Source organism: Pleurodeles waltl, chromosome 8 (assembly GCF_031143425.1).
Source record: "Pleurodeles waltl isolate 20211129_DDA chromosome 8, aPleWal1.hap1.20221129, whole genome shotgun sequence".
NCBI classification, from domain to species: Eukaryota; Metazoa; Chordata; class Amphibia; order Caudata; family Salamandridae; genus Pleurodeles; species Pleurodeles waltl.
Genome location: NC_090447.1, coordinates 1,288,267,968 through 1,288,293,878, shown reverse-complemented (window position 1 = coordinate 1,288,293,878; position 25,911 = coordinate 1,288,267,968). Strand labels below are relative to the sequence as shown.

General features: G+C 43.6%; 1 protein-coding gene across 2 annotated transcripts in view; it reads left to right on the top strand.

Annotated features, from left to right (window-relative positions):
• TNFRSF19 (TNF receptor superfamily member 19) overlaps window positions 1-22,622 on the top strand; it is a 166,472-nt gene extending 143,850 nt beyond the window's left edge. For both annotated transcript variants that reach the window (XM_069202244.1, XM_069202243.1), the window contains exons 7-10: window positions 7,903-8,028; window positions 17,388-17,490; window positions 18,016-18,412; window positions 21,996-22,622. In XM_069202244.1, coding sequence (XP_069058345.1) covers window positions 7,903-8,028; window positions 17,388-17,490; window positions 18,016-18,412; window positions 21,996-22,004 — 635 coding nt within the window. In that variant the 3' untranslated portion in view covers window positions 22,005-22,622. The remainder of the gene's footprint in view (window positions 1-7,902; window positions 8,029-17,387; window positions 17,491-18,015; window positions 18,413-21,995) is intronic.
• The last annotated feature ends 3,289 nt before the right edge of the window (window positions 22,623-25,911 follow it).

Here is a 25,911-nt window from a genome sequence, read left to right as displayed (position 1 = left end):
CCCCTTTGTCACAGCCCAGCAGGGCACTCCAGCTTAGTGGAGTTGCCCGCCCCCTCCGGCCACGGCCCCCACTTTTGGCGGCAAGGCTGGAGGGAACAAAGAAAGCAACAAGGAGGAGTCACTGGCCAGTCAGGACAGCCCCTAAGGTGTCCTGAGCTGAGGTGACTCTGACTTTTAGAAATCCTCCATCTTGCAGATGGAGGATTCCCCCAATAGGGTTAGGATTGTGACCCCCTCCCCTTGGGAGGAGGCACAAAGAGGGTGTACCCACCCTCAGGGCTAGTAGCCATTGGCTACTAACCCCCCAGATCTAAACACGCCCTTAAATTTAGTATTTAAGGGCTACCCTGAACCCTAGAAAATGAGATTCCTGCAACTACAAGAAGAAGGACTGCCTAGCTGAAAACCCCTGCAGAGGAAGACCAGAAGACGACAACTGCCTTGGCTCCAGAAACTCACCGGCCTGTCTCCTGCCTTCCAAAGATCCTGCTCCAGCGACGCCTTCCAAAGGGACCAGCGACCTCGACATCCTCTGAGGACTGCCCCTGCTTCGAAAAGACAAGAAACTCCCGAGGACAGCGGACCTGCTCCAAGAAAGGCTGCAACTTTGTTTCCAGCAGCTTTGAAAGAACCCTGCAAGCTCCCCGCAAGAAGCGTGAGACTTGCAACACTGCACCCGGCGACCCCGACTCGGCTGGTGGAGATCCAACACCTCAGGAGGGACCCCAGGACTACTCTAAGACTGTGAGTACCAAAACCTGTCCCCCCTGAGCTCCCACAGCGCCGCCTGCAGAGGGAATCCCGAGGCTTCCCCTGACCGCGACTCTTTGAATCCTAAGTCCCGACGCCTGGGAGAGACCCTGCACCCGCAGCCCCCAGGACCTGAAGGACCGAACTTTCACTGGAGAAGTGACCCCCAGGAGTCCCTCTCCCTTGCCCAAGTGGAGGTTTCCCCGAGGAACCCCCCCCTTGCCTGCCTGCAGCGCTGAAGAGATCCCGAGATCTCTCATAGACTAACATTGCGAACCCGACGCTTGTTTCTACACTGCACCCGGCCGCCCCCGCGCCGCTGAGGGTGAAATTTCTGTGTGGGCTTGTGTCCCCCACGGTGCCCTACAAAACCCCCCTGGTCTGCCCTCCGAAGACGCGGGTACTTACCTGGTAAAACTAACAAAAACTTACCTCCCCCAGGAACTGTGAAAATTGCACTGTGTCCACTTTTAAAGTAGCTATTTGTCAATAACTTGAAAAGTATACATGCAATTGAAATGATTCAAATTTCCTAATGTACTTACCTGCAATACCTTTCAAACAAGATATTACATGTTAAATTTGAACCTGTGGTTCTTAAAATAAACTAAGAAAAGATATTTTTCTATAACAAAACCTATTGGCTGGATTTGTCTCTGAGTGTGTGTACCTCATTTATTGTCTATGTGTATGTACAACAAATGCTTAACACTACTCCTTGGATAAGCCTACTGCTCGACCACACTACCACAAAATAGAGCATTAGTATTATCTATTTTTACCACTATTTTACCTCTAAGGGGAACCCTTGGACTCTGTGCATGCTATTCCTTACTTTGAAATAGCACATACAGAGCCAACTTCCTACATTGGTGGATCAGCGGTGGGGTACAAGACTTTGCATTTGCTGGACTACTCAGCCAATACCTGATCACACGACAAATTCCAAAATTGTCATTAGAAATTGATTTTTGCAATTTGAAAAGTTTTCTAAATTCTTAAAAGACCTGCTAGGGCCTTGTGTTAGATCCTGTTTAGCATTTCTTTTAGAGTTTAAAAGTTTGTAAAAGTTTGAATTAGATTCTAGAACCAGTTGTAGATTCTTAAAAAGTATTCCAACTTTTAGAAGCAAAATGTCTAGCACAGATGTGACTGTGGTGGAACTCGACACCACACCTTACCTCCATCTTAAGATGAGGGAGCTAAGGTCACTCTGTAAAATAAAGAAAATAACAATGGGCCCCAAACCTACCAAAATACAGCTCCAGGAGCTTTTGGCAGAGTTTGAAAAGGCCAACCCCTCTGAGGGTGGCAACTCAGAGGAAGAGGATAGTGACTTGGAGGAAAATTCCCCCCTACCAGTCCTATCTAGGGAGAACAGCGTCCCTCAAACCCTGACTCCAAAAATAATAGTCAGAGATGCTGGTTCCCTCACAGGAGAGACCAACACCTCTGAAATCACTGAGGATAACTCCAGTGAAGATGACCCCCTGTTAGCCAGGATGGTCAAAAGATTGGCTTTGGAAAAGCAGCTCCTAGCCATAGAAAGGGAAAGAAAAGAGATGGGCCTAGGTCCCATCGATGGTGGCAGCAACTTAAATAGGGTCAGAGATTCTCCTGACATCCTAAAAATCCCCAAAGGGATTGTAACAAAATATGAAGATGGTGATGACATCACCAAATGGTTCACAGCTTTTGAGAGGGCTTGTGTAACCAGAAAAGTAAACAGATCTCACTGGGGTGCTCTCCTTTGGGAAATGTTCACTGGAAAGTGTAGGGATAGACTCCTCACACTCTCTGGAAAAGATGCAGAATCTTATGACCTCATGAAGGGTACCCTGATTGAGGGCTTTGGATTCTCCACTGAGGAGTATAGAATTAGATTCAGGGGGGCTCAAAAATCCTCGAGCCAGACCTGGGTTGATTTTGTAGACTACTCAGTAAAAACACTAGATGGTTGGTTAACTGGAAATGAAGTGCATGACTATGTTGGGCTTTATAATTTGTTTATGAAAGAACACATTTTAAGTAACTGCTTCAATGAAAAGTTGCATCAGTATCTGGTAGACCTAGGTCCAATTTCTCCCCAAGAATTGGGAAAGAAGGCAGACCACTGGGTCAAGACTAGGGTAACCAAAACTTCCACTGGGGGTGACCAAAAGAAAGGGGTTACAAAAACTCCCCAGGAGAAAGTGGGTGACACTAGAAACAAAGAAAAAGAGTCCTCTGTAGGCCCCCAAAAACCAGAACAGGTGGGTGGGCCCCAAGACACAACCCAAAACAAAGGTGGGTACCAGGGTAAGAACTGGGATGCCACTAAGGCATGGTGCCACAACTGTAAACAGTCTGGGCACCACACCAAGGACACTTCTTGTCCCAAAAACAAACCCCTGAACAAAATTCCAGGGGTAACCAGTGTAGCCATGGGAGATGACTCCTCAGATGAGGAGGTCTTCATAGCCTTCAACTGGAAACAGGGCCCAACAGGTGAGTTGGAGATTCCAGAGGGAAGTAGACACTTCCACCACCTACTGGTGAATGGAATCCCAACCACTGCCCTGAGAGACACTTGTGCCAGTCACACTATTGTGCATGACAGGCTGGTGCTCTCAAACCAGTACATCCCAGGTGAGACTGCCAGGGTAAGAGTTAGCCTAGACAGGGTCACTAAGAGGCCTGTGGCTTTAGTGCCCATAGAAGTGGGTGGCACTCTTAGCTGGAGAAGGGTAGTAGTCAGTACAGACCTCCCCCTTGATTGTCTCCTTGGAAATGACTACCCAGAGGTTAGTCAGAGCCCAAGAGAGAAACTGGTCCAGTGCCAGTCCTCTCCCAAGGATTCTGGAAGTCCTGCCTCTGCAGTAAATGCAAGCAGGCCCCAGAAGAAGAAGAAAAGAAAACAGAGTAGGAAGGGTGGACAACCTTTAGCCAAGGTTACAGCAAGCCAAGGAGATTCTGCTCCAGTAGGGGAGAACTCCAAAAATGGCCCTGATAAAGTCCAACCTGACCCACAAGAAGTCCTGGCTAGTCAGGCAACTGTTAAACCTGAGTGGGTGGCTCCTCAGCTAACAGAAGAAAGAGTGGAAGAAGGGTGTTTACTACAAGATGTGGTAACCCCCCACTCTAATACAGCAGACAGGCAACCTGAACCCAAAGAAGCCTGTAACTTAGCCCCTTCCCTTTTAGGTGAAGAGCTAAAGGTGTGGTTCTGGGCACTGACAGCTGTCAGTGGCCTCTGCTGGGTGTTAGCCTTTATGGCTGCACTATCCTTAGCATGGTGGTCTGACCCCATGCCAAATAGCAAGTTAGGCCCCCTGACCCTATTGGTCATGGTGGGGTTACTCCAGCTCTGGGTAACCTCTCTGGGTAAGCTAGGGGTAACCCTGGCCAAGATAAGGTTAGCAGAGGTGGATACCTCTAAGACCAAAATAGAAAGAATGGGTGGAGACATTGAAGAGGCAGACAAGAGGCAATTCAGACTAGGTCCTATCACTGTGGAAGTAGGTCAGTTCCCCAAAGGGAATGACCTGAACAGAAGGATGTAAGGCAGAGTAGGCCCTGCAACTAACCAGCCTATTTCTCCTACTCTTCCTCGCCTGACAGACTAGGAAGACTCTCCCAGCTTGGGCTGAGTCTCCTGGCCTGTGGGCTGGGGGGGGGCTTGTGTAAAGAAATGGCTCCCTGTTGCAGTTACCCCCCACTTTTTGCCTGATACTGATGCTGACTTGACTGAGAAGTGTGCTGGGACCCTGCTAACCAGGCCCCAGCACCAGTGTTCCTTCACCTAAAATGTACCATTGTATCCACAATTGGCACACCCTGGCATTCAGATAAGTCCCTTGTAACTGGTACTTCTAGTACCAAGGGCCCTGATGCCAAGAAAGGTCTCTAAGGGCTGCAGCATGTCTTATGCCACCCTAGAGACCCCTCACTCAGCACAGACACACTGCTTACAAGCCTGTGTGTGCTAGTGAGAACAAAATGGGTAAGTCGACATGGCACTCCCCTCAGGGTGCCATGCCAGCCTCTCACTGCCTATGCAGTATAGGTAAGCCACCCCTCTAGCAGGCCTTACAGCCCTAAGGCAGGGTGCACTATACCATAGGTGAGGGTACCAGTGCATGAGCATGGTACCCCTACAGTGTCTAAACAAAACCTTAGACATTGTAAGTGCAGGGTAGCCATAAGAGTATATGGTCTGGGAGTCTGTCAAACACGAACTCCACAGCACCATAATGGCTACACTGAAAACTGGGAAGTTTGGTATCAAACTTCTCAGCACAATAAATGCACACTGATGCCAGTGTACATTTTATTGCAAAATACACCCCAGAGGGCACCTTAGAGGTGCCCCCTGAAACTTAACCGACTATCTGTGTAGGCTGACTAGTTCCAGCAGCCTGCCACACTAGAGACATGTTGCTGGCCCCATGGGGAGAGTGCCTTTGTCACTCTGAGGCCAGTAACAAAGCCTGCACTGGGTGGAGATGCTAACACCTCCCCCAGGCAGGAGCTGTAACACCTGGCGGTGAGCCTCAAAGGCTCACCCCTTTGTCACAGCCCAGCAGGGCACTCCAGCTTAGTGGAGTTGCCCGCCCCCTCCGGCCACGGCCCCCACTTTTGGCGGCAAGGCTGGAGGGAACAAAGAAAGCAACAAGGAGGAGTCACTGGACAGTCAGGACAGCCCCTAAGGTGTCCTGAGCTGAGGTGACTCTGACTTTTAGAAATCCTCCATCTTGCAGATGGAGGATTCCCCCAATAGGGTTAGGATTGTGACCCCCTCCCCTTGGGAGGAGGCACAAAGAGGGTGTACCCACCCTCAGGGCTAGTAGCCATTGGCTACTAACCCCCCAGACCTAAACACGCCCTTAAATTTAGTATTTAAGGGCTACCCTGAACCCTAGAAAATGAGATTCCTGCAACTACAAGAAGAAGGACTGCCTAGCTGAAAACCCCTGCAGAGGAAGACCAGAAGACGACAACTGCCTTGGCTCCAGAAACTCACCGGCCTGTCTCCTGCCTTCCAAAGATCCTGCTCCAGCGACGCCTTCCAAAGGGACCAGCGACCTCGACATCCTCTGAGGACTGCCCCTGCTTCGAAAAGACAAGAAACTCCCGAGGACAGCGGACCTGCTCCAAGAAAGGCTGCAACTTTGTTTCCAGCAGCTTTGAAAGAACCCTGCAAGCTCCCCGCAAGAAGCGTGAGACTTGCAACACTGCACCCGGCGACCCCGACTCGGCTGGTGGAGATCCAACACCTCAGGAGGGACCCCAGGACTACTCTAAGACTGTGAGTACCAAAACCTGTCCCCCCTGAGCTCCCACAGCGCCGCCTGCAGAGGGAATCCCGAGGCTTCCCCTGACCGCGACTCTTTGAATCCTAAGTCCCGACGCCTGGGAGAGACCCTGCACCCGCAGCCCCCAGGACCTGAAGGACCGAACTTTCACTGGAGAAGTGACCCCCAGGAGTCCCTCTCCCTTGCCCAAGTGGAGGTTTCCCCGAGGAACCCCCCCCTTGCCTGCCTGCAGCGCTGAAGAGATCCCGAGATCTCTCATAGACTAACATTGCGAACCCGACGCTTGTTTCTACACTGCACCCGGCCGCCCCCGCGCCGCTGAGGGTGAAATTTCTGTGTGGGCTTGTGTCCCCCCCGGTGCCCTACAAAACCCCCCTGGTCTGCCCTCCGAAGACGCAGGTACTTACCTGGTAAAACTAACAAAAACTTACCTCCCCCAGGAACTGTGAAAATTGCACTAAGTGTCCACTTTTAAAGTAGCTATTTGTCAATAACTTGAAAAGTATACATGCAATTGAAATGATTCAAAGTTCCTAATGTACTTACCTGCAATATCTTTCAAACAAGATATTACATGTTAAATTTGAACCTGTGGTTCTTAAAATAAACTAAGAAAAGATATTTTTCTATAACAAAACCTATTGGCTGGATTTGTCTCTGAGTGTGTGTACCTCATTTATTGTCTATGTGTATGTACAACAAATGCTTAACACTACTCCTTGGATAAGCCTACTGCTCGACCACACTACCACAAAATAGAGCATTAGTATTATCTATTTTTACCACTATTTTACCTCTAAGGGGAACCCTTGGACTCTGTGCATGCTATTCCTTACTTTGAAATAGCACATACAGAGCCAACTTCCTACATCAACTGCATGCAAAACTATTGGCTAATTGAGCAGGGGCGGCTCCTCCATAAGAGCGGAGGAGCGTCACTCTTCTGCCAGTAGTAGAAGCTGCAATCCTTTCAGTACGAAAGGATAATAAACTATGTTTATTATCCTTTCATTCTGAAAGAGGCGGGGCCACGGGGGTGACGTGCACTCCCCCTCAGAGCTCATGTGTATGGCCGTCCGTCTCCGGCAGGCCAAACACACATGCGCAGTAGGCTGTCTCCAGGCCGGCAACACAATTGCTGGGCTGTAGAGAGCATGCACAGGCTCCCAGTCTGCATGGGAGCTCCCAGCCAATCCTGACGCTGCTCTGAAGAGCACCAGGATTGGCACAGGGCAGGCTGTGAGCCTGTGCCTGCAGAGACACTAGAAAGGAGAGCGACACAGGTCGACAGATCAGGTACGTTTTTAATTTAAAAAATAAATAATTTAATGTACCCCCCACTCACCCCCTGTCCCCTCTTCCCCTCCCCGTTGCACTGCACCCGCCTCTTTTAAGTGCTGCAAGCCACAACTGTAATTAACTCGCAAGACAACCAGAGCCAAAACTCAAACAGCTGCATTTTGGGTTTGCTGACATCTGTTAAAAAAACACAGAAGCATATGTAGGTAGAAACGGAGCTGTGATTTGATTTCATTACATATTTTCAAAAAGGGTCATAGGCCTTTTTTTGTCACAGAACTTTACAGCAAATCATCTAAACTATTAGCTCTGTAAATATTTGTGTATTTCGGTGCTTTGTTTTAAATTACAACAACAAAGATTTTTTCTGCGTATGCACACCGGTTGTAAAGCTGACTTGCACAGACCAATATCAGCAATGCGTGCTAATAGCACTGAACCATACTGCTTGTGAGAATGATGACCTGAACTGTGACAATGTTGTGTTTCTGTGAAATGTGACTGAGAAAAGTTAGGAGGTCTCATCTTATGTCTTCTTTTCCTACTGTCTAATTCTAAGGGTCTACGAGATCACAAGACATGCAGTGCAAAGGGGCGGAACTATCCTGCTTTGACAGACAGCAGATTATTCAGTACAGCCAAAGACCATGCCATCAGTGCCCACGAGGCCCAGCTCAAGCATGCGGTGAGTGAAGCCTCTTCGAAAGCACAACTTGGGACGCACAGAGTCCTCTGCAGTAAAACGTGCATTAAATATTGAACATGCACACAGAAACTGAAGCCTCCATGCTTCGGTCGGTAGTTCTATGCATTGTGGTCAAATTATTCTTGATTTCTGAGTGGACCACTACCTTCCTAGAATACTCAAAACTGCAGCTCAGGTTCTGCTGTTTTGAGTTAGCTGATCTCATTAAAACAGCTTGCCAGTTAGGTTTATTACTCAGTTTCTTCCTTTTTAAAATCTGTAATTCAGGGTTACCTTCTGACAGGAAACATTCCAATCAATCATGGTGAGATGATATCATTTAAAAGGTTGTTTGGTTTAGCAATATTCACTTTAATAGTGCAAGTAATAACTGACATTTTGCTCATACTTAGCTAGGTTCTATTTTTTATGTTGTTGATAAATTGTTGGTGTTGTTGAATAAACCTCCCTAGTCACAGCAGGGCAGTTCTCAATGATTCAGCTCATGGAATTGTTCATTACAGAACATTGTATAACACACACAAAATGCTGACTGTAGGTGTTAATTTTTTCATTTAAACATCGAAACGTGATTAATTATCTGTCTGCAAGGTAGCTATAAAAGGGTGGGACTCAAAAAAGCACTTTATCTATCCCCTCCATGGTATGCACCTTCTGAAGTCAAGAGACCTAAACTCAGAGTCTCCCTGTTCGGCCTTTTCTGCATGTTCTCCTCGTTCATCTACACGTTCCTGAGCTGCTATGTATCCCCATTGAGTGCTTCATTGATACCAAGCTACGTTCATGCTTTATGAAAAACTAGATATACTTAAAAACATATATGAATTGACTCATTCAACCTGCTTGCTATGCACCCCCACAAAGGAGTTCAGTGATAATGAGACACCTGATTTGTTTCTAAAAGGAATGCAATTAGAAATGCAATGAAAAACAAGGCCACATTTCTACACGTCATCGATCGTGACTCTCACACCTCAAACCCAACAGAATGTTTGACCTATGAGTGGCAATATTCATACTCTGTGAATATGCTCCAAACGTAGGCCCATGCTTATGGGCTTTGTGGCACAAGGTAGCATAGCAAGTCACATTGATGCACTGCCCTGCGTCACAGGGAAAGTGCAGTAATGCACGGTATTTATAAGGATACTGCACATTCCTGTCCTTTCTCCTGGGCTGGCGCGCTTTAGGCAATCTAGCACCAATGCAGGCACCTTTACACGACCCTACACCTCTCCTAGGGAGGTGTATTTCTTTAGCGCATTCCCATGTTTACAATTTCTTGTAAAGCTGGGAATGTGTCAAAATCCAGGATGTTGCCTGGGAACACCCACACAACACCCAAGGAAATGCCTCCCTGGCAGAGAATAATGTAACGTGGTTATTTGCAGTGCGTTACATTGCTCGAGATTTATGAAGCCACACAGGGTGACGCAAGGTGGCTGTGCATGTCTTCATAAATCTCACTTAAGGTTTGCGTCACACCTGCACCACATTGTGTGGTGCAAGAGCGATGCAAACCAGGTCATGAATATAGCCCTTAACTTCCATTGCATTTACCTGTCATATTCATGTTCTTCTTCCAAGCTCAACTTTACCATCTTTCTACTAATGTTCTAAAGTACTGTGAAGTTATTAGGTGTAGACCATCTGGCTCAGAAAATACAACTTCTAATGCCCTCCCTCATCATATGAACAGCAGAACTGCAATTTTTAGTGTGTGTCTCGTGTTACATTCTCCCTCCACCAGTCACTTATTACTGGCACAGTTCCTGATTACCACATCAATTCCACTCCTAAACCGCATACCATCATCTTATGTATCGAAATGCAGGTCTTGCAGGGTGCTCCAGAAAGCTTGATTTTGGTGTCTGAGTGGTATTTGTGACTGCCTTATAGATGATCAACCAGACTTTGAAGTTGATGTTGGGTGGTTGATATAGTCAATGGAGTTCTTTGAGAGCTGGTGTTATCCTACTAGACAAGACTAGCTGAAGTTTGGAGATTGCTCATGAAGGGTGCAGTTGAATCTCTGGAATGATTTATAGAGAATGATTACCATTGGTATGTGATCGTCTAGTGCCTGAAAGGATTATTCTGTTGTCATCTTCTGGCAAGAGTGGTTTAGCTCTGCGGAGCAGTGTAAGTTGGGTCCTAGGCAGCCCCTTTTTCTTTTGTCTGCTGTATTAGTCCAGAAGGTAACGTAGAAGGCAACAGAGAAGCCCAGGCATTTGTTATGATAGACAAGATGGTGTGCAAAACCTCAGGTTCATTTCATCAAGATATTCCTGGACCTGAAGTTGCATGCTGGTGGTGGCAGTGGTCAGGTTTGACTTGAGACAGACGTTGGTCTTATAGGCCAAAGTAATTTTTTTAATAACATGGAAAAATCTTCAATTCTATTGCCATTTATACAAAAATGTATTGCTTTACATGCACTGAGGTGGAGATATAGTCACACATGTATGAAGTTGTCATGTTGCTTAGATTCCGACGTCTTAGTCTCTGTCAATAATGTCTGATCATCTGTTGCGATTTTCTATTAAAAGGCATTTCAAGCCATCAGTGTAGGGCTATCCACAAGTAAGTCCTTCTCCCTCTCACCCAACCAGTGCTCTTACAACCCATGCATCCTTACTCAGTGGTTAGCTTAAAATATAATTAGTGCAATGCATTGCAGCCCACCATGACTGAGATCAAGTGTCTGAATAATCGATCATCAGTCCGGCAAAAGGCAACGTCACCTGTCTAATGCTAAAACTTGACTTTTGATTAAAGTAAATCCATACACAATTGTTGGTGGTCTTCCAGAGATTCAAAAACCTCTTTGGTAGAGAGCAGGTTAGGATGTGTTCTACCTAGGAAGAGTTTCTTAATAACGGTAAATTATGATTTGTTATTAGAAAGAAATCCAATTGTTAGCTATGAATGGCTATGGGCAGAAGTCATAGGGGACAATTGTACGATAGATGGTTTTTGTATACTTTTAGCATAGTTGTGTAATTTTTATGGTCTGGCTTGACAGTGGAGCTGTCGCCAGACAATAATGTGAGTATCACCAGGAAAGGTCTGTAACTCTGCCCACATTTTAAGAGCCAGAGGATATGCCTTGATTGGGCAGATTTTGTGTGCACCCACAAAAAAGTGCTTTCCCATCACACAGCTGTGATCGTATTGTTTATTTATCCAACTACCTGAGTTTGAACTGTCAGGGACACACATATGACACTGCAGTGTTAATAAAATGTCTTGAATAAATAGATAATTAACAGTGTTTTTCTCTCGCAGCAGCACAGTTGGGCAGATGGCAGTCATTAACCTACACAGCTTTTTATGTCGGGCTTGACAGTGCAACTTACCCCTTCATCTACACCAGTGTTTAATATGCCCATGCCATTTACTTGTAATGCTTCACATTACCATACAATATTCCATTAAAGCCAGACCTATTACCATCGCTGATGTTTGTATTCACTGGCAGCAAAGAACAGCTCAGAGCTGAGGTACATCTAGCACCGCACATGGCCATCCACTGTAACTGTAACACCTTTGAATACAAATCAATGGAGGTAGGGTCTTAAAATAAAACACCATAGAAAAGAATGTTAAATTAAATTATGTAAAATAGTTAGAAATATAATTTTTGTAGGGGCCGATTAGGAGTTTGGCGGATGGAAACACCTGTCTGCCAAACTCCCAACGAGGTGTGGTCGCTGCCATGCTGGTGACCTCCCCGCTAGCCCCATTATGACTTTCCCACTGGGTTGACTGGCAGAAACTAATGTTTCTACCAGTCAGCCCAATGGGAAAGGTGCAGCAGCATTATCGCCAGCCCATAATACAGTCGGCCGCAATGCTGCCGCAAGCAGAGGGCACCAGCACCCTTGAAATGCGCACTGCCTGCGCAGCAGACAGTGTGCATTTTGGGGGTGCTGGGCAGGAGGAAACCTGCACTGCCCATGCCACGTTCATGGGCAGTGCAGGGGCCCCCCTGCGGCCCTCTGCCCCTGTTCTCCGCCAGCCTTTTCATGGCAGTGGTAACAAGATTGTAATGAGCACAGTGTCACTGAGTTCAGTGCCACCCTGGCTGATTACAACCTGCACCACTGTCAGCCCATCAGGATCCGAGATCCTGGCAGGGACGGCGGTAGGTTCGCAGGTCTTTGGACCGCCAGCCTCGTAATCAGGCCCATAGTTTTTTTTCCCTACCCTATGATGCCTCACAGCAGCAGATGTCAAAACATATCATTCTCAACCACAACAGTGGTCAAATGATTTATCTTCTATAAATTGATATTGTTTGGTGGATGGATGTCATTCAGACCAAACTGAGAAAACTGCTCTGTGAAAATTAAATCTATTTGAAACTCTTGTTCTGAGCATTTACTGGGAATCAATGGTGCTAAAACGTACTTTCTGAGAGAATGCAAACATGACTGCAGTGCTTAATTTGTAAGTGAAAAGGTGCCGGTGCCCAAAGCCCTCCTCTTAAACACACGGCTGCTGCAATTAAATATGTGAACACAGAATACTGAGGCGGCGTAATCCTGAAGCCATCTTGGGCCTCTTCAATCCATATAGAGCCACTCTCTGCCCTTCAGCTCACTCACTTGCAGCTTTCTAATTTCTCCCTTTGTGACGCTTTTTCGTTTTTTTCTTCCTCCGTCTTTCCCATATATGTCTTTTGCTCGCAGCATATGCTTGAGGCAAAAGAATAAGCGCCGGTCCTCAAAAATAAGTGCCGGTGCTCAGCACCAGAAACAACAAGCACAAATTAAGCACTACATGACTGCTACTACTAGTTGTTTTCTCATCTTCATTTGGCATACATTAATTTACTAATTAGTAGAGGAACAGTAATTGTGCAATTGGACGTCAAAGCAGTCCCAGCTTTGGTTAACTTTCTCTGTTGTCTGAATCTTGTAAGTTTCAGAAAGACCCACCCGCTTATTCACCTGTTCATTTAAAAATCCTTGTGTGACCAAAATGTGTGCCCCTGTTTTAGATATCTAACAGAATAGTTTGGATTCCTGATCTTCATAATACTTTACAGTACTTGAAATGGCAATAAATATGTTTAGTTCAATTCCATCCTTCATCTATAGTTTGTCATGCTTTTTGTTGCTAACTGCTCCATGCCAGACATTACAGAACATATTTACAAGAATATTTACAAAATACAGTGCATTTCTGTCCTTTCCCCCTGTGCTGGCACACTTTTGGCTGCCTAGCGCAGACGCAGGCACCCTTGAGTCGCAGACATGGTCGTCTCTGTGCAGGAAGGGACACCTTCTTGCACAAACACAGTCCTGTCAGGCTTTTTCCTCTTTCGCTGTGTGCTGCAGAATACAGCACACATAGAAAGAGGAAAAAACAAGGACAACTAAAGATATTTCTCCTTATTACTTCTCCCCTGGGGAGACATATGGTTTTAACGCATTCTCAGGTTTACAAGTCCTTATAAATCTGGGAATGCATCAAAACCCATGGGTGTTGCATGGGAAAACTCATCACAAAGCCCATGGAATGCCACCCCATACAGAGTAAGGCAACACAGCGACTTGCGCTGCCTTGGCTTACTTCATATCTATGAGACCATTAAAGGCCACGCAAAGTGGCTTTACTTAGCTTCATAGATATTGCTCTGCCCTCTGCTCCAAAAATAAGTGACGGTCTGGCGGCCCTCAGAGCTTGTAAACATGCCCCTGTGTTTTTTAGGCTCTGTTAAATTAAATATCTGCGTCATTCGACACACGTTGTAAAACTAGCATTTGACTTACTGATATTTTCATTTGTTCCATTTATTCGTGGACTGCCAGTTCTGGAAATGTTTTGCTTCCACTGTGGTGATCAGAGGGCGTTTTGCTGCACTTAATTAAATCAGCATACTTTAGTAGACAAGCTTTGATAACTTGATGTATTAGTACTCCGTGTTCTTTTTACATTTCCTTCTCTTCATTGTTTAATTCTTTTTTTATTAATATGATTTCGGTCCAACTTTTGTTGTTGCAAAATGAAGATGTAGAGAGAGAGAGCCAGAGTTAATTATTTCTTACCACCAGAAATTATCTTTTTTGTTTCAAGTGGGATTTTTTAACACACTGTCCACTGCCTACAATCCTGACTGTGCTAAATGTTTGTATTAATTCTGAATATTTGCTTACGTTCTTACAACTTTCCAAATCTTGCCGTTTATCGTACAACCACGGTTGTGAACAGTCACTGATTTTGGAGCCTGCCCAAAAAGATAAATGAAAATATGCCTTCTCGCACTCAGGCGGTCCTGCCTCTGAGATGCTCACGTGCTTCTGTTTGTGCAGCTGCATGTTCATCCTGAATAGAATACTGTGTCCTCTCCAAATCACTGAGCACGTCCACTGCCTTTGCCAAGTGCTGGGGGCTTCTGCATTGACAGCCACTTAGATACGTTGAAGCTTTCTGAGTTATAATCTGGACACTGCTTTTTTAGGCAGGGCGTCAGCCAAGACCTTTTGATTTTATTAAAATTAATTCGGTACTGTACTTATTTAAGAAAAAACTGTTTTTCTTTCAGCCACTGTATTTGTTATTATATTGAAAAGATCTTGACAGCTTTCCCAAAATCCATTATAAAATAAAAAACAGCATTGTCAAAGTCTGGCGGTCAAAGCCAGACTGAATGGCTTTGCCAATGCTTGTTTAGTTCTGGCATCACCCAAGAATGTTTAATTTTACTAAAATTATATATGTTTACATATAGGATATTTTACTAAGCCTTCTACATCCATTTGTCCCTTACGTCATATACATATTTGTTCTGTGCACTACAGCACACGGCATGGGGCAGTCAGTCAGCCCACTTCATCCACTGGCTAACTTCACTGTAACACATTCTGCTTTTTCACAAAGAGAAAATCCGCAAACACAGTAGTTTCTGTTAGTGTCAGGAACTGCTGTGACAATATGTGGAATTTTTGAGTGATATTAGCCAAGATCTTTTGATTTTACTAAAATAATATATTTGATGTGCTTACACCTAGGAGCATTAATCCAACCCTCTTCATCCATTGGTCTTGTCATTCACACTTTAATTCCACCTACAAGAGAATAAAGCACGGGGCAGTTGGTCAGCCTACTTCAATAATTGGCTAACTTCAATGTGAATTTCAACATTGTGCTCCTTTACTGGAAGTGCATCCGCACACAAAGTAATTCCCTTAACTACTAGAAATTCCTATGATATTGTGTGCTTTTTGATATAAAAATATTTTTGCTTTGAATCAATGTTTATGTTTTTTAATATCGGTGGGGGCCTTATCCTACTAACAATAAAACGTTACAAAGAAGGCATAAAAAAAACAAGCATTGCCTAAGCCAAAAGCCTGGACACCATGGCCAGTTCTATTGGCTTTTCCAATGCTTGTTCCTACTCGCCATTTCTTCCATTGGTTAAAGTTTTATGTGTGCAAAGATCTGAAGCCTTGCAGGGCTCGTCCTCTCCTCCTATTTATGCCTAGGTTTAAAACTAAAAACTGGCAAAAACTTTCATCAGTGTTCCAATGCCTGAAATACACTGCATTCCTGAAACCCTACGTTATTACAGTGTTATCATACTTCTGACTTATAAACAATATAACTTGTATGCTATAGAGGACTTTTCAACATCAATATTGCCAAGAAATACCACACTCCTCATATCTTGCGAATTTACATCCTATTTTAAAGGTATTGATAAAATCCTGTAAAATATTCACTAGCTTCACAATCAGTTAAGGGTCCTATGCAGTGTTTTAATATTGAAATCACAAGTCATCAAGGACACTCCTCCCTCACCATGTGGGAGTCATACTGGATGAGTCCCCCCATTTGATTTAAGGCCGTTGCTCCTGCCAACATTAGCGTGCCTGTCCCCTTTGCACAATACAAAATATGTGTCCCTTTCTCTTGGTTGTGGGGCCAGTATCTGTAGAGTGTATTTTTGATCACCTCTGGTGTCAACGTTACTGCTGTGGGCTCTTCACTCTGCAGGGATAATAAAATCAAGCAACTATGCATTATTCTAGTCTTTGGTTGTGAGTTGAACAACTGTGATTCAGCATGGCACAATACAAAGTATACTATAAACTCAGAGCTATATTTATGGCTTTGTTTGCATCACTCCAGCACCAGAGATCTTGGTGCAAGAGTGACGCAAACCTTAAGTGAGATTTATGAAGCCAAACAATGCCACTTTGCGTGACCTTCTGTGACATCAAAAATGTTGAGTAGTGTTAGGCAGTGCAAATCACTGCATTACATTATTATGCTCCACGGAGGCATTTCCATGGGTGGTGCGTGGGTGTTCCCACGCAACATTCATGGACTTTGAAGCATCCCCAGATTTACGAGAACTTGTAAGCCTGGAAATGCACCCAAAAAGATATCCCTTCCTGGGAAAGGCGTAACGAGGCAAAAATGTTTATTTCTCCTTGTTTTTTCATGTATTCTGAAGCACACATAGAAAGAGGAAAAAGCCTCTCAGGGTTGTTTTTTTTGTGAAGGAAGGTGCACTTTCACTTTCCTGCACAAAACCAATCTTTCATGCAATGGAGGCACCCTTGCACCATGGTGCAAAAATGCCCGCATTGGTACTAGATAGCCTAAAGGGCGTCAGTGTAGGGGAAAGGACAGGAATGTGTGGTATTTGTTAAAACACCGCACATTCCTGCCATTTCCCCGTGATGCAGCTCAGGAAGGTGACTTGCTGTGCTGCTCGGCCCCAGAAAGCCTATAAATATGGGCCTCAGTGTCTATTAAGAGCTATTTCTTAGAAACTAAGGGCCAGATTCACAAAAGAAAACTTAAACCTCTCTGCAAGCTTTGCCAATTTTTTGGTATTCAGAAACTGGAAGCTTACTTTTACTAATTGTAACTTTACAACTTTAGAGAATTCACACATATAAAGATAGGCCTATCCTTTAACTTCCATTGCCTGCAAGGAACTGCTGACAATTCAAAAAGATCTACAAAATGCAGGATGAATTGCCTTTCTCCACACATGCAAATTTGGATTTCCCCACTAGCCCACTCGGTGCAGTGAACAGATATTGAAGACTCTACAGTTATAAAAAACGGCTTTGCCAGACATATGACAAAAAAGTCTTGAATATGGGTCCTGGTGATCCTTGGAGTATTGGGAACACTGCTTTCTAGTATTGCCATTTCTAATTTGTACCTACTACTTTGAAATTGAGTTTGTGAATATACACATTTATATAAATACAAAGTAATAGTAATCTGGAAAACAACTGTCTTTGCTTTTTGCTTTCAACCAGAATCAGTGGAGATGTGTTTATAGGATATTTTATTATTTTCTACAGGGCCTGTTCATTTGATTCCTTCTCTCTTCTGTGAGGAAACTTGTAGCCTTCAGCACAACAGAACTTGCTGCAGTTTTCACTCTGAGAGCACCCTTCATGAAAGGTAATGTTGAAGTAAAGTAGAAACTTAATATAAAGAGGTTTTTCTATGGAGATTGTAGATGGCCTCTCCCATAAGTATACTTCGTGTTCCATTACCCATATACCCTTTATCCCTCATTTGCATATGCTTGGTTGCTAGATTTCAGAAACATCTACGCCCCTTTAGAAGAGACAGCCTGTTCTGCCTTAAAAACTAGAAGCTAGACATTTGCACTAGCATAATAAAAATATCGTTGCAAATCTCGAGAGATTCAATTTGTGTTTTCCCTATTTCAGGTAATCCATATTGATAAATGCCCCCTCCTTCAGAACTTTCAAAAGTGGTCAAATATTATTTTTCAAGATGTTGTTTTAGATGTTGGTCCCACTGGTCAATTCCCACCCAAAAAAGTGTCCTTGTTCATCATAACAGTTAAATTACAATGATGTACCACATGATGTTACTGTGCAGCCCATTATGTCAAGGTGCTACGAGGAAACCACGGAAATGCAAAGCAATCTCCAAATGTATATCTTGTTTTTACAGGAATGCAGATTCCCTGCCGGAAATTAACCTGCCATTCCTGGGCTCTGCTTCACACTTTGCCAGTAGGGAGCTTACAGAAGATTGGCTTCTCATGAAGACATCATCTGACAGAGATGCTGCTCCCTTCTGTGAGTCACATGAAGAATGTAAAGAAGACCCTGGTAGTGATGCCAGCATGGAGAATGATGATGCAGCCATTATGAGCTTAGGTGACCAGGCTCAAAGTGCAGGACTCATTCCAGCTTTATCCTATTCAGAAAAATCCCTAGAACCTGCTGGTACACCTGAGGACCATGAATGCCAGGATACACCACTGCAGACAGTAAAAGCTGTTCAACATCCTTCAACAGAAGACTGCAAAGCAGAAGTCAAAATGAGCCAGAATAATGATATCAAGGTAGTAAGCCTGTACAGCAGATTTCAGAGATCCTAGTTGATGTTAAAAAGGAAGTATTATTGAAATCCAACTAAAGGGATGGGGTGAATACAGAACCTTACATAGGCTATAGCACATGACCTACTTATTGAGGAAGTTGTGTTTCATAGAGGAAATGTCCTTTGGATCAAGGATTTACCTTCGACTGGAAACCTACTCTTTAGAGCAAGGAAATGCATAGTTTTTAGTGCACAACATGTGTCATCCTCACCCAGTCAGAAATTAACTCAGGCAGCTGAATGTTAGTTAGGCCTGTTGCACTTTCAAGCAAGTATTGTATATTTTAATGATGCAAAATTGAAGTACATTATGGCCTATCATGCTGGTGGTTTTCATGTCCAAATAATTAGAAAACAACCAATTGAGTAACCACAGATAACTTTAAGGCTGCTGTGTAGGATTCTTACTTTTACATGAATAATATTATTGAAGGGCACATAAGGCATATATTTATTTCTGTTGTACGTTGTTACCATCGACAATGGTTCTGTTTCATTTTCGGTAGCACATTCATAAATTTGGCCTAATCTCCTTGCTGCCTAGATGCAAACAGCACCCATTTCCCTCACCCAAATACCCTTGTGTGACAACCTTTCAGTCATATACATTTTATAAAATCATACTACTTGAAATATGTGGCACAAATGACAAGCAGTGTGAAGAACAATGGCACACATGCCTGTTGATCATTTTGTCACTATAGAAAACTAGTCTTCTGGGCAACAGTCAGCCCACACTGCTTAATATTTTTGTGAATCCTTTTGCAATACCTATTTGTCATTTTGTTTTCATGATCTCTTGCTTGGTTTGGTTATTGGCACTCAACTGCTAGTGAGGTTAGATGGGGATTTGGAACAACTGCTGAAAAACCTTCAGAACTGTATAATATCCATTGCAGACTGGATGAGAGACAGTGAGTTTCAGCTTAATATTCAGATGGAGGAGATATTGGCTTAGACATTAGTCAAGGTTCTTGAACAAATCCTTGGTGGCCTAAAAATGTGGGACAAGTGCAAGTCCCTTCTCTGACAGTCAGAAGCATGGGAGTCGTTTTTGACACTAAGGCCCTCATTGCGACTTTGGCGATCTTACAAAAAGACCGCCAAAGCCGCAGGCGCCACTATACCGTCAGTGCTGTTGATATTTGTGGTTCCCTATTTTGACATTTCCGCTGGGCCAGCGGAAAAGTCACATCAACATTGCAGCTGGCTCATAATAGAGCCGACGGCAATGTTGATGTGCAGGGAAATGCACGATAGGGCTGTGCCTGGGGGCCCCTGCACTGCCCATGTCAGGTGCATGGGCAGTGCAGGGGCCCACAGGGGCACCCCGAGTCCCCCCTTACCACCAGCCTTTCCATGGCAGTGTTTACCACCATGGACAGGCTGGTGGTTGGGGATTATGACCGCTTGGTGGTCAAGTGGAGGAGCCGGCGTTATGGCCATGGCTAATGCACCACGGTCATAATTCACTGGCGGTACACCGCCAGCCTGTTGGCAGTGTTACCGCCAGTGTACCGCCAGCCGCCAGGGTCGTAATGAGGCCCTAAGTTCCTCTGGAAGCTCAGATAAATAAGGATACTGCTTCTCGTTTTGCTGTACTGAAAAGGTTGAAAAAAATCGTGTTAGTAAAACCTACTGTCATATGATGGTCATATATGCAGCCATTTTGTCTACATTATGGAAATACTTTGTATGTCTGACTTCCTAAATATCTATTACATAGACTCCAAATGAATTGAAATATGGCTGCAAGACTGAATCTGGTTCTTAGCAGGAAAGAGTCTGACTCTTGCCATCTTGTCAAACTCTATTGGCTTTCGATTGAGAAGCAAGTGACTGTGTTTTCCTCACTAGGTCAATTATGGTCGAGGTTAGATTTATTAACATAACAAACTGGGAAAATACCTTGGTCTTGCTTGGAAGTTCCTCAACACTTGGTTGTTTCCCTTTTAATTTATTTCCTTTTGTATGGCCTACACCGTCACTATTGTGCCTTATATGCTAATTAAATAAGTAAATAAATATTGGGCCATTCAACATTCAATCAAAAACCAAGCTTTAGAATATAGCAAAAGAATCTGCAACCAGTCCACTTTGTCACACTTTCACATATCCAAACGCAAAATATGATAAGGCACAAGCAAGGAGGGTACTTTATACCATGTAAAAATACATCAACTTTACAAACACAAAATAATACTTCTACAAGGACCAGCCTTTGTGGATGCTGGTAAGTGATACCATTGGATTGGTTATCATAAAGGAGGAAATTAGATCCCTCCTAGTAATTCGTCCATCAGTATTGCAGTCTATGTGTTAACATCTCCTTTTGTAGTCATCTAATACTACTTTGTGAAATGTTGCTTGCAGCTAGAATAATATGTGAAGGTAAGTTTTACAACAGTGGTTCTTAACCTGTGGACCTGGGGGTCCACCAGTCCTCCTTAGGGGTTCCTTGACTGCTTAGAAAACTAAATAATATTAATAGATTAATAAAGTTTAAGCAAATTGTAAAATCTGAAAATGTTAAAACTTTCTTTAAATGTGAAGGAATTTGAAATTGAAGGCTAAACATTAGGGCCCATACTTTTGGGCTTTTGGCACAGGGCAGTGCAGCGATTCACCTTGCTGCGCTGCCCTGCATCAAAAAGGAAAAGGCAGGAATGCCCTATATCTATGTCATACAGTGCTTTCCTGTCCTTTCCTACTGCAGCCTAGCACCAGTGCAAGGCACCCTTGCACCACGGTGCAAGGGTGTCTGCGTTGTAGGCAGGAATATTTATGAGCAGAATGCAGCACATATACAAAGAGGAAAAAACTCTGAGAAATAAAGATATCTCCCCTGGAGAGGTGGAAGGTTTTGGCACATCCCCAGATTTTCAAGGTTTTGTAAATCTAGGGATTCTTAAATGTCCATGGTTGATGCATGGGAACACCCCCCCCAATGCCCATGGAACAACTCCCTTGCACAGCCTTGCCTTACTCCAGAACAATTCAAAGCCACAAAAAGTGGCTTTGCTTGGCCTCATATATATGATTTCAAGGTTTGTGCTGCTGTTGCATCACAAAAAAAAATGACGCAATGTTGGCACATGGTACTCATAAATATGTCCCTAAATTGATGTCCTTCATTCATGAGAGCAGTGCAAGTGTATCAAACAGAATATAGAATGGACGATGGTTGCCCTCAACTGAATGTAGAAAAGCTCCAACCTTCCCATTAAAATTAAAATTCCTTTTTTAATTTGTTTGTGAATTAAGTAAAATATTTCATCATTTGTGTATTTGATTGATGAGTGTCTATTTCTGTTTTTGTGTACTGTTTTGCATTACAAATCATTAATATTGCTTAGCCCAGTGTTCATGGATTCCAATAATGACTCAGTGGGGGTCCCAGGATTCCAATAATGATTTAGTGGGGGTCACTGGATTCCAATAGTGAATACGTGGGGTCCACAGAAGTCAAAAGGATAAGTATCACTGGTCTACAATGTAGATGTGTGTTTCTGATTTGTAATTGTCACTTTGTGTGTTTTCCGTAGGAAACCTAAAATAATTGGTCATGTGGGCACAAGAAGTCTTCTGTTCTTCACTGCGGCTTATTAAAGGAGCAACGCTGTATGAAACGGCGATGTTTAGAAACAAAGGACACACTGGTTCCCTTTAAGAAGCTGTGTATGATTCGTGGCAGCTGTTACTGGATGTCTTTAGGAGCAACTTAAGAGACCATATAAGCAAAATGATTTGCACGTGCATCGTTTCTGCTCTGCCAGGCCCACACCGCACAAATGAATGTACAGAACAATGGTTTGAACCCACAGCCATGTCCACCATGTAAATAGTCAAGATACGTATTTGCAACTGTGTGTTCGGACTGAACCTTGGAATTGGAACTCACCATGCAGATGCTATAGTACAAGCTTCTTTCTTTAGAGCGAATTGAGCTTAAAGACATGTTAGTACTTAAATGAAGGCCATCATCAATTGATATCTATGCTTTTAACACACCTTGAACTCAGGCCGATAGCTGACACTAAAAACCTAGAGCTTTTCATGTCACAGCATTGGATTCAGCATGAGAGTGATGTGTATAAAATACTTCTGTGAAGTTTGGTATGCCAATACTGTATAGAAAAGTACCCTGTGCACAGCATTGTAATTGAGGTTTTTTTAAAAAAAAAATCTGAAGTTATTAGTAATTGGGGATGAGAAGTACATTTTAACCTAACATTTGTATGGTGCACTTTTTCAGTGTTGAAGTAGCAGTGCTGGACTTTCATGTAAAAAAGTGTATGGCAATCGCAAACATTCTGCTTCATTAGTAATTATAACACAAATATTAATCCACATTTCTGTAATATGTAAAGATAGTAGTTGCACGGTGTGTGTGTGTGTGTGTATGTATGTGTGTGTGTGTGTGTGTGTCTGTGTATATTTTTAATCCCAACTGTGAGGACCAGACTGTTCCACACAGTGTTAGTAAACACTGAATCACCATCTCTGTGAGGACCAGCATGCTGCAATGGACCGGTTTCTGTAGGGTGTTTAGGTGCTTCTGAGTGTGTGTATTAAACAAATAAAGGCACAGTTATGTTTGCTTTGGTCTACTTGATAACTTATCCCATGATCAAGGCATGCACGGAGTTAGAATAGTAAATACAAACTCCAAAATAGTCAATGACAGGTCATGAAGTAGGTATGACGTGGTGTATGAAAGATGTGTTTAAATGGCTATTGATGTTTAGTTTTTTACCCTCCAATTAAGTCAGTGTTCTTTCTGAACATGCCCTGCAATGCAGAAGGATTAATGTTCATGAGGGTTTGAAGTGAAATTACAACATTAATGCAATGAAGGTATGAGGATAGAAGTATGTCTTCTGGTGGGGAAAGCCCACAGAGAAATACCTGCCTTTGTGCATTTCCAAACTAGGGCCCATATTTAAACTTTTTTAGCACCGCAAATTGTATTTTGTAAGCTTGCGCCGTTTTTGCGTCAAAAAGCGGAGCAAATGCGGCGCTAAAAAAGTATAAATATGGGTCTAGGTTTCTCCAGAGTGGGACATGTCTAACCACCTTTTGACAAACAATGGATTCAGCAGTGGAAATATCCATCCAAAGGGCCCCTAAGTACACATTGGAACTCACCGGGTCCCTTCATGCCCTACCATAATCTCACCAAACAAGATTTTCAGGCCTCATTTGATGCCATGTAGGCATAATTTTAACACAATGCACTCTATCCAGCACTGTTTTGCCACTTTTCCAAAGATCACAGCCACTCTATCTGGTAATAGTCACTGAGAACAAGTGATACACAGTTGCCAGTTTAAAAACATCTTATATTCTGGTAACTTTCCTCAGAGTACTTGGCCACTTTGAAAAAAGATTTATGTTCGTGAGTTTGGCGTTTATGAAAATAGTAATGTTATATGGTTATTGCACTAGTAGTTATCACATTTGTGTTGAGCCACCATGAGACTTTACTAGGACATGGTCATTTATTTATATGTAGCTATTTGTTTTGTCCATGTTGAGGCGATTGATCATTTACATGTCACTAAAAGTTCAGGTCTGTGTGTAGACATATCAACAATATCCTTGTTCTCTTACTCACACTTATTACTTAAACTATGAGTTATCCTCACTCAGACAGGTTCCTGCTCCCTTTTACTAAAATAAAAGCTAGACTTATTCACACTTTCATAAAATCCTAATGGCAAAATGTTCAATAAAAGGCAAAGCAGAAGGAGTAAGACTCATAAAGGGTAGAACACACTGGACTGCTGGATCATGGCTGATTTTGGGCCGCAGTGTGTTCCCAGTTCTGGAGCCCACCTTTCAGAAGTACCTGTATTCTGAAATAGTGTCAGAATGATAGAAAGACAGGAAAGGTCTGCACGAAGTTCAAGCCATATAGTATTCTTATAGTATTCATACTAATCAGGATCTTCAATAGTCGATCCTGGATATCACTCGCCATTAGTTCTTTCAGATTACAAAACAGTCAGTGATTTGTGCTTACAATAGCCAGTATGCTGTATGATGTGTGCCACCACATCTGGAAATGGTATACTTGCCCCATGTCAGAAATATAGGTGCAGCCAATGGGAAGCAGACTAGTAAATATGAACAGCAACTGTGGTGCTGCAATGGCACATAGACTATATTCTGTACAATATGCCATTTCTTAACCTGAGAAAAGCAGGGCCTCACTGTCCTGTTGGTAGGAACATGCAGTTGTTATGTAGCAAGTCATATCATCTTGTATCATAATGTAAATTGAGATTTTAAAAGCATAGTGCTAAACCAAGCCGTGAGATGCTTAAGGTTAATGTTCCACTGAATATATGTGAATATTTTTGGTGGTGGTCCTCAAGACAGGTCTCAAATGTGTTGACTCTTTTAATGCTTGAATAGTAATGTCAACATCTTTATAGTGGATTCTTGTGCTTGGAAATATTGTATATGCTTTGTCTCTCAGATATTTCCTCAAGCCAACATTAGGTGTCTAACAAGCATGTGAACACCGCACTGTACGCACCGTTCACCAATATTTTTAGGTCCCGCCTAAACAGTGCATGTGCTGTCTCTTCGGGACCTTTTGTTTTCTGTCAGTGGGCTTAGAGGTGACCCATTCCTTACTATTGGTTGGCTTTATTGTCACTCCCATTTGCTTGGTACCTATTGCTTAGCTGCCATAGCCCTCCTTCATCTTTATGTGTTTGTCTCTCCCCTTTTGTTCAAACACTACTTTTTCTTTCGATTTAAGCACAGTACCAAAGTGTGTTTTTTTCAGTGGGCCTTTGTGAACTTTCCCCCATCCATGCTCAACCCCTGTCCATCTGCTTGCTCCCATCCACCCTTCCTCTTCTTTTGTCTGTGTTGGCTTCCTCCCAACATCCTTCCATTTTTCATTATGTGTGTTGGCTTGCCCTATCCTCCTTTCAAGCAATGACCTTGTTGGCCTGGCCTCCTCCCTCCCTCCATTCATTGTCCCTGATGTCTTTCCTCCACCCTCCTCCTTTTGTTGTCCATGCTGGATTGCCCCCACCCACCCTCTTTCCACTTGTCCATGTTTACCTTCCCACTTCCTGCCTCCCTCCATTCTTGTCCTTGTTGGCTTGTCTCTCCCCCACCTGTCATCCCTCCTTCCATTGTTGCCCTGAGGGCTCCCTTCCTCTGTGGTCCTTAGATGCCTCCCACTCACCATAACAAGAGAAAGTAGTGTAACGTGGACACCACTTTTACCCCCACACCCTCCATCCTCCTTGTTGCCTCCTCACTCCCTTCTTGTTACCTCCCACTCCTCCTCCGACCAGCAAAAAAAAAATGCTATCACGTGGCCAGAGCTAGCTGCATCATAACAGTTAAAAAAAAAAACTTTCAGCTGCACTGCTGTACATCATGGCTAAAAAATATTGACAATGCCAATGCTCATTTTCCTGAGTAGCTATATCT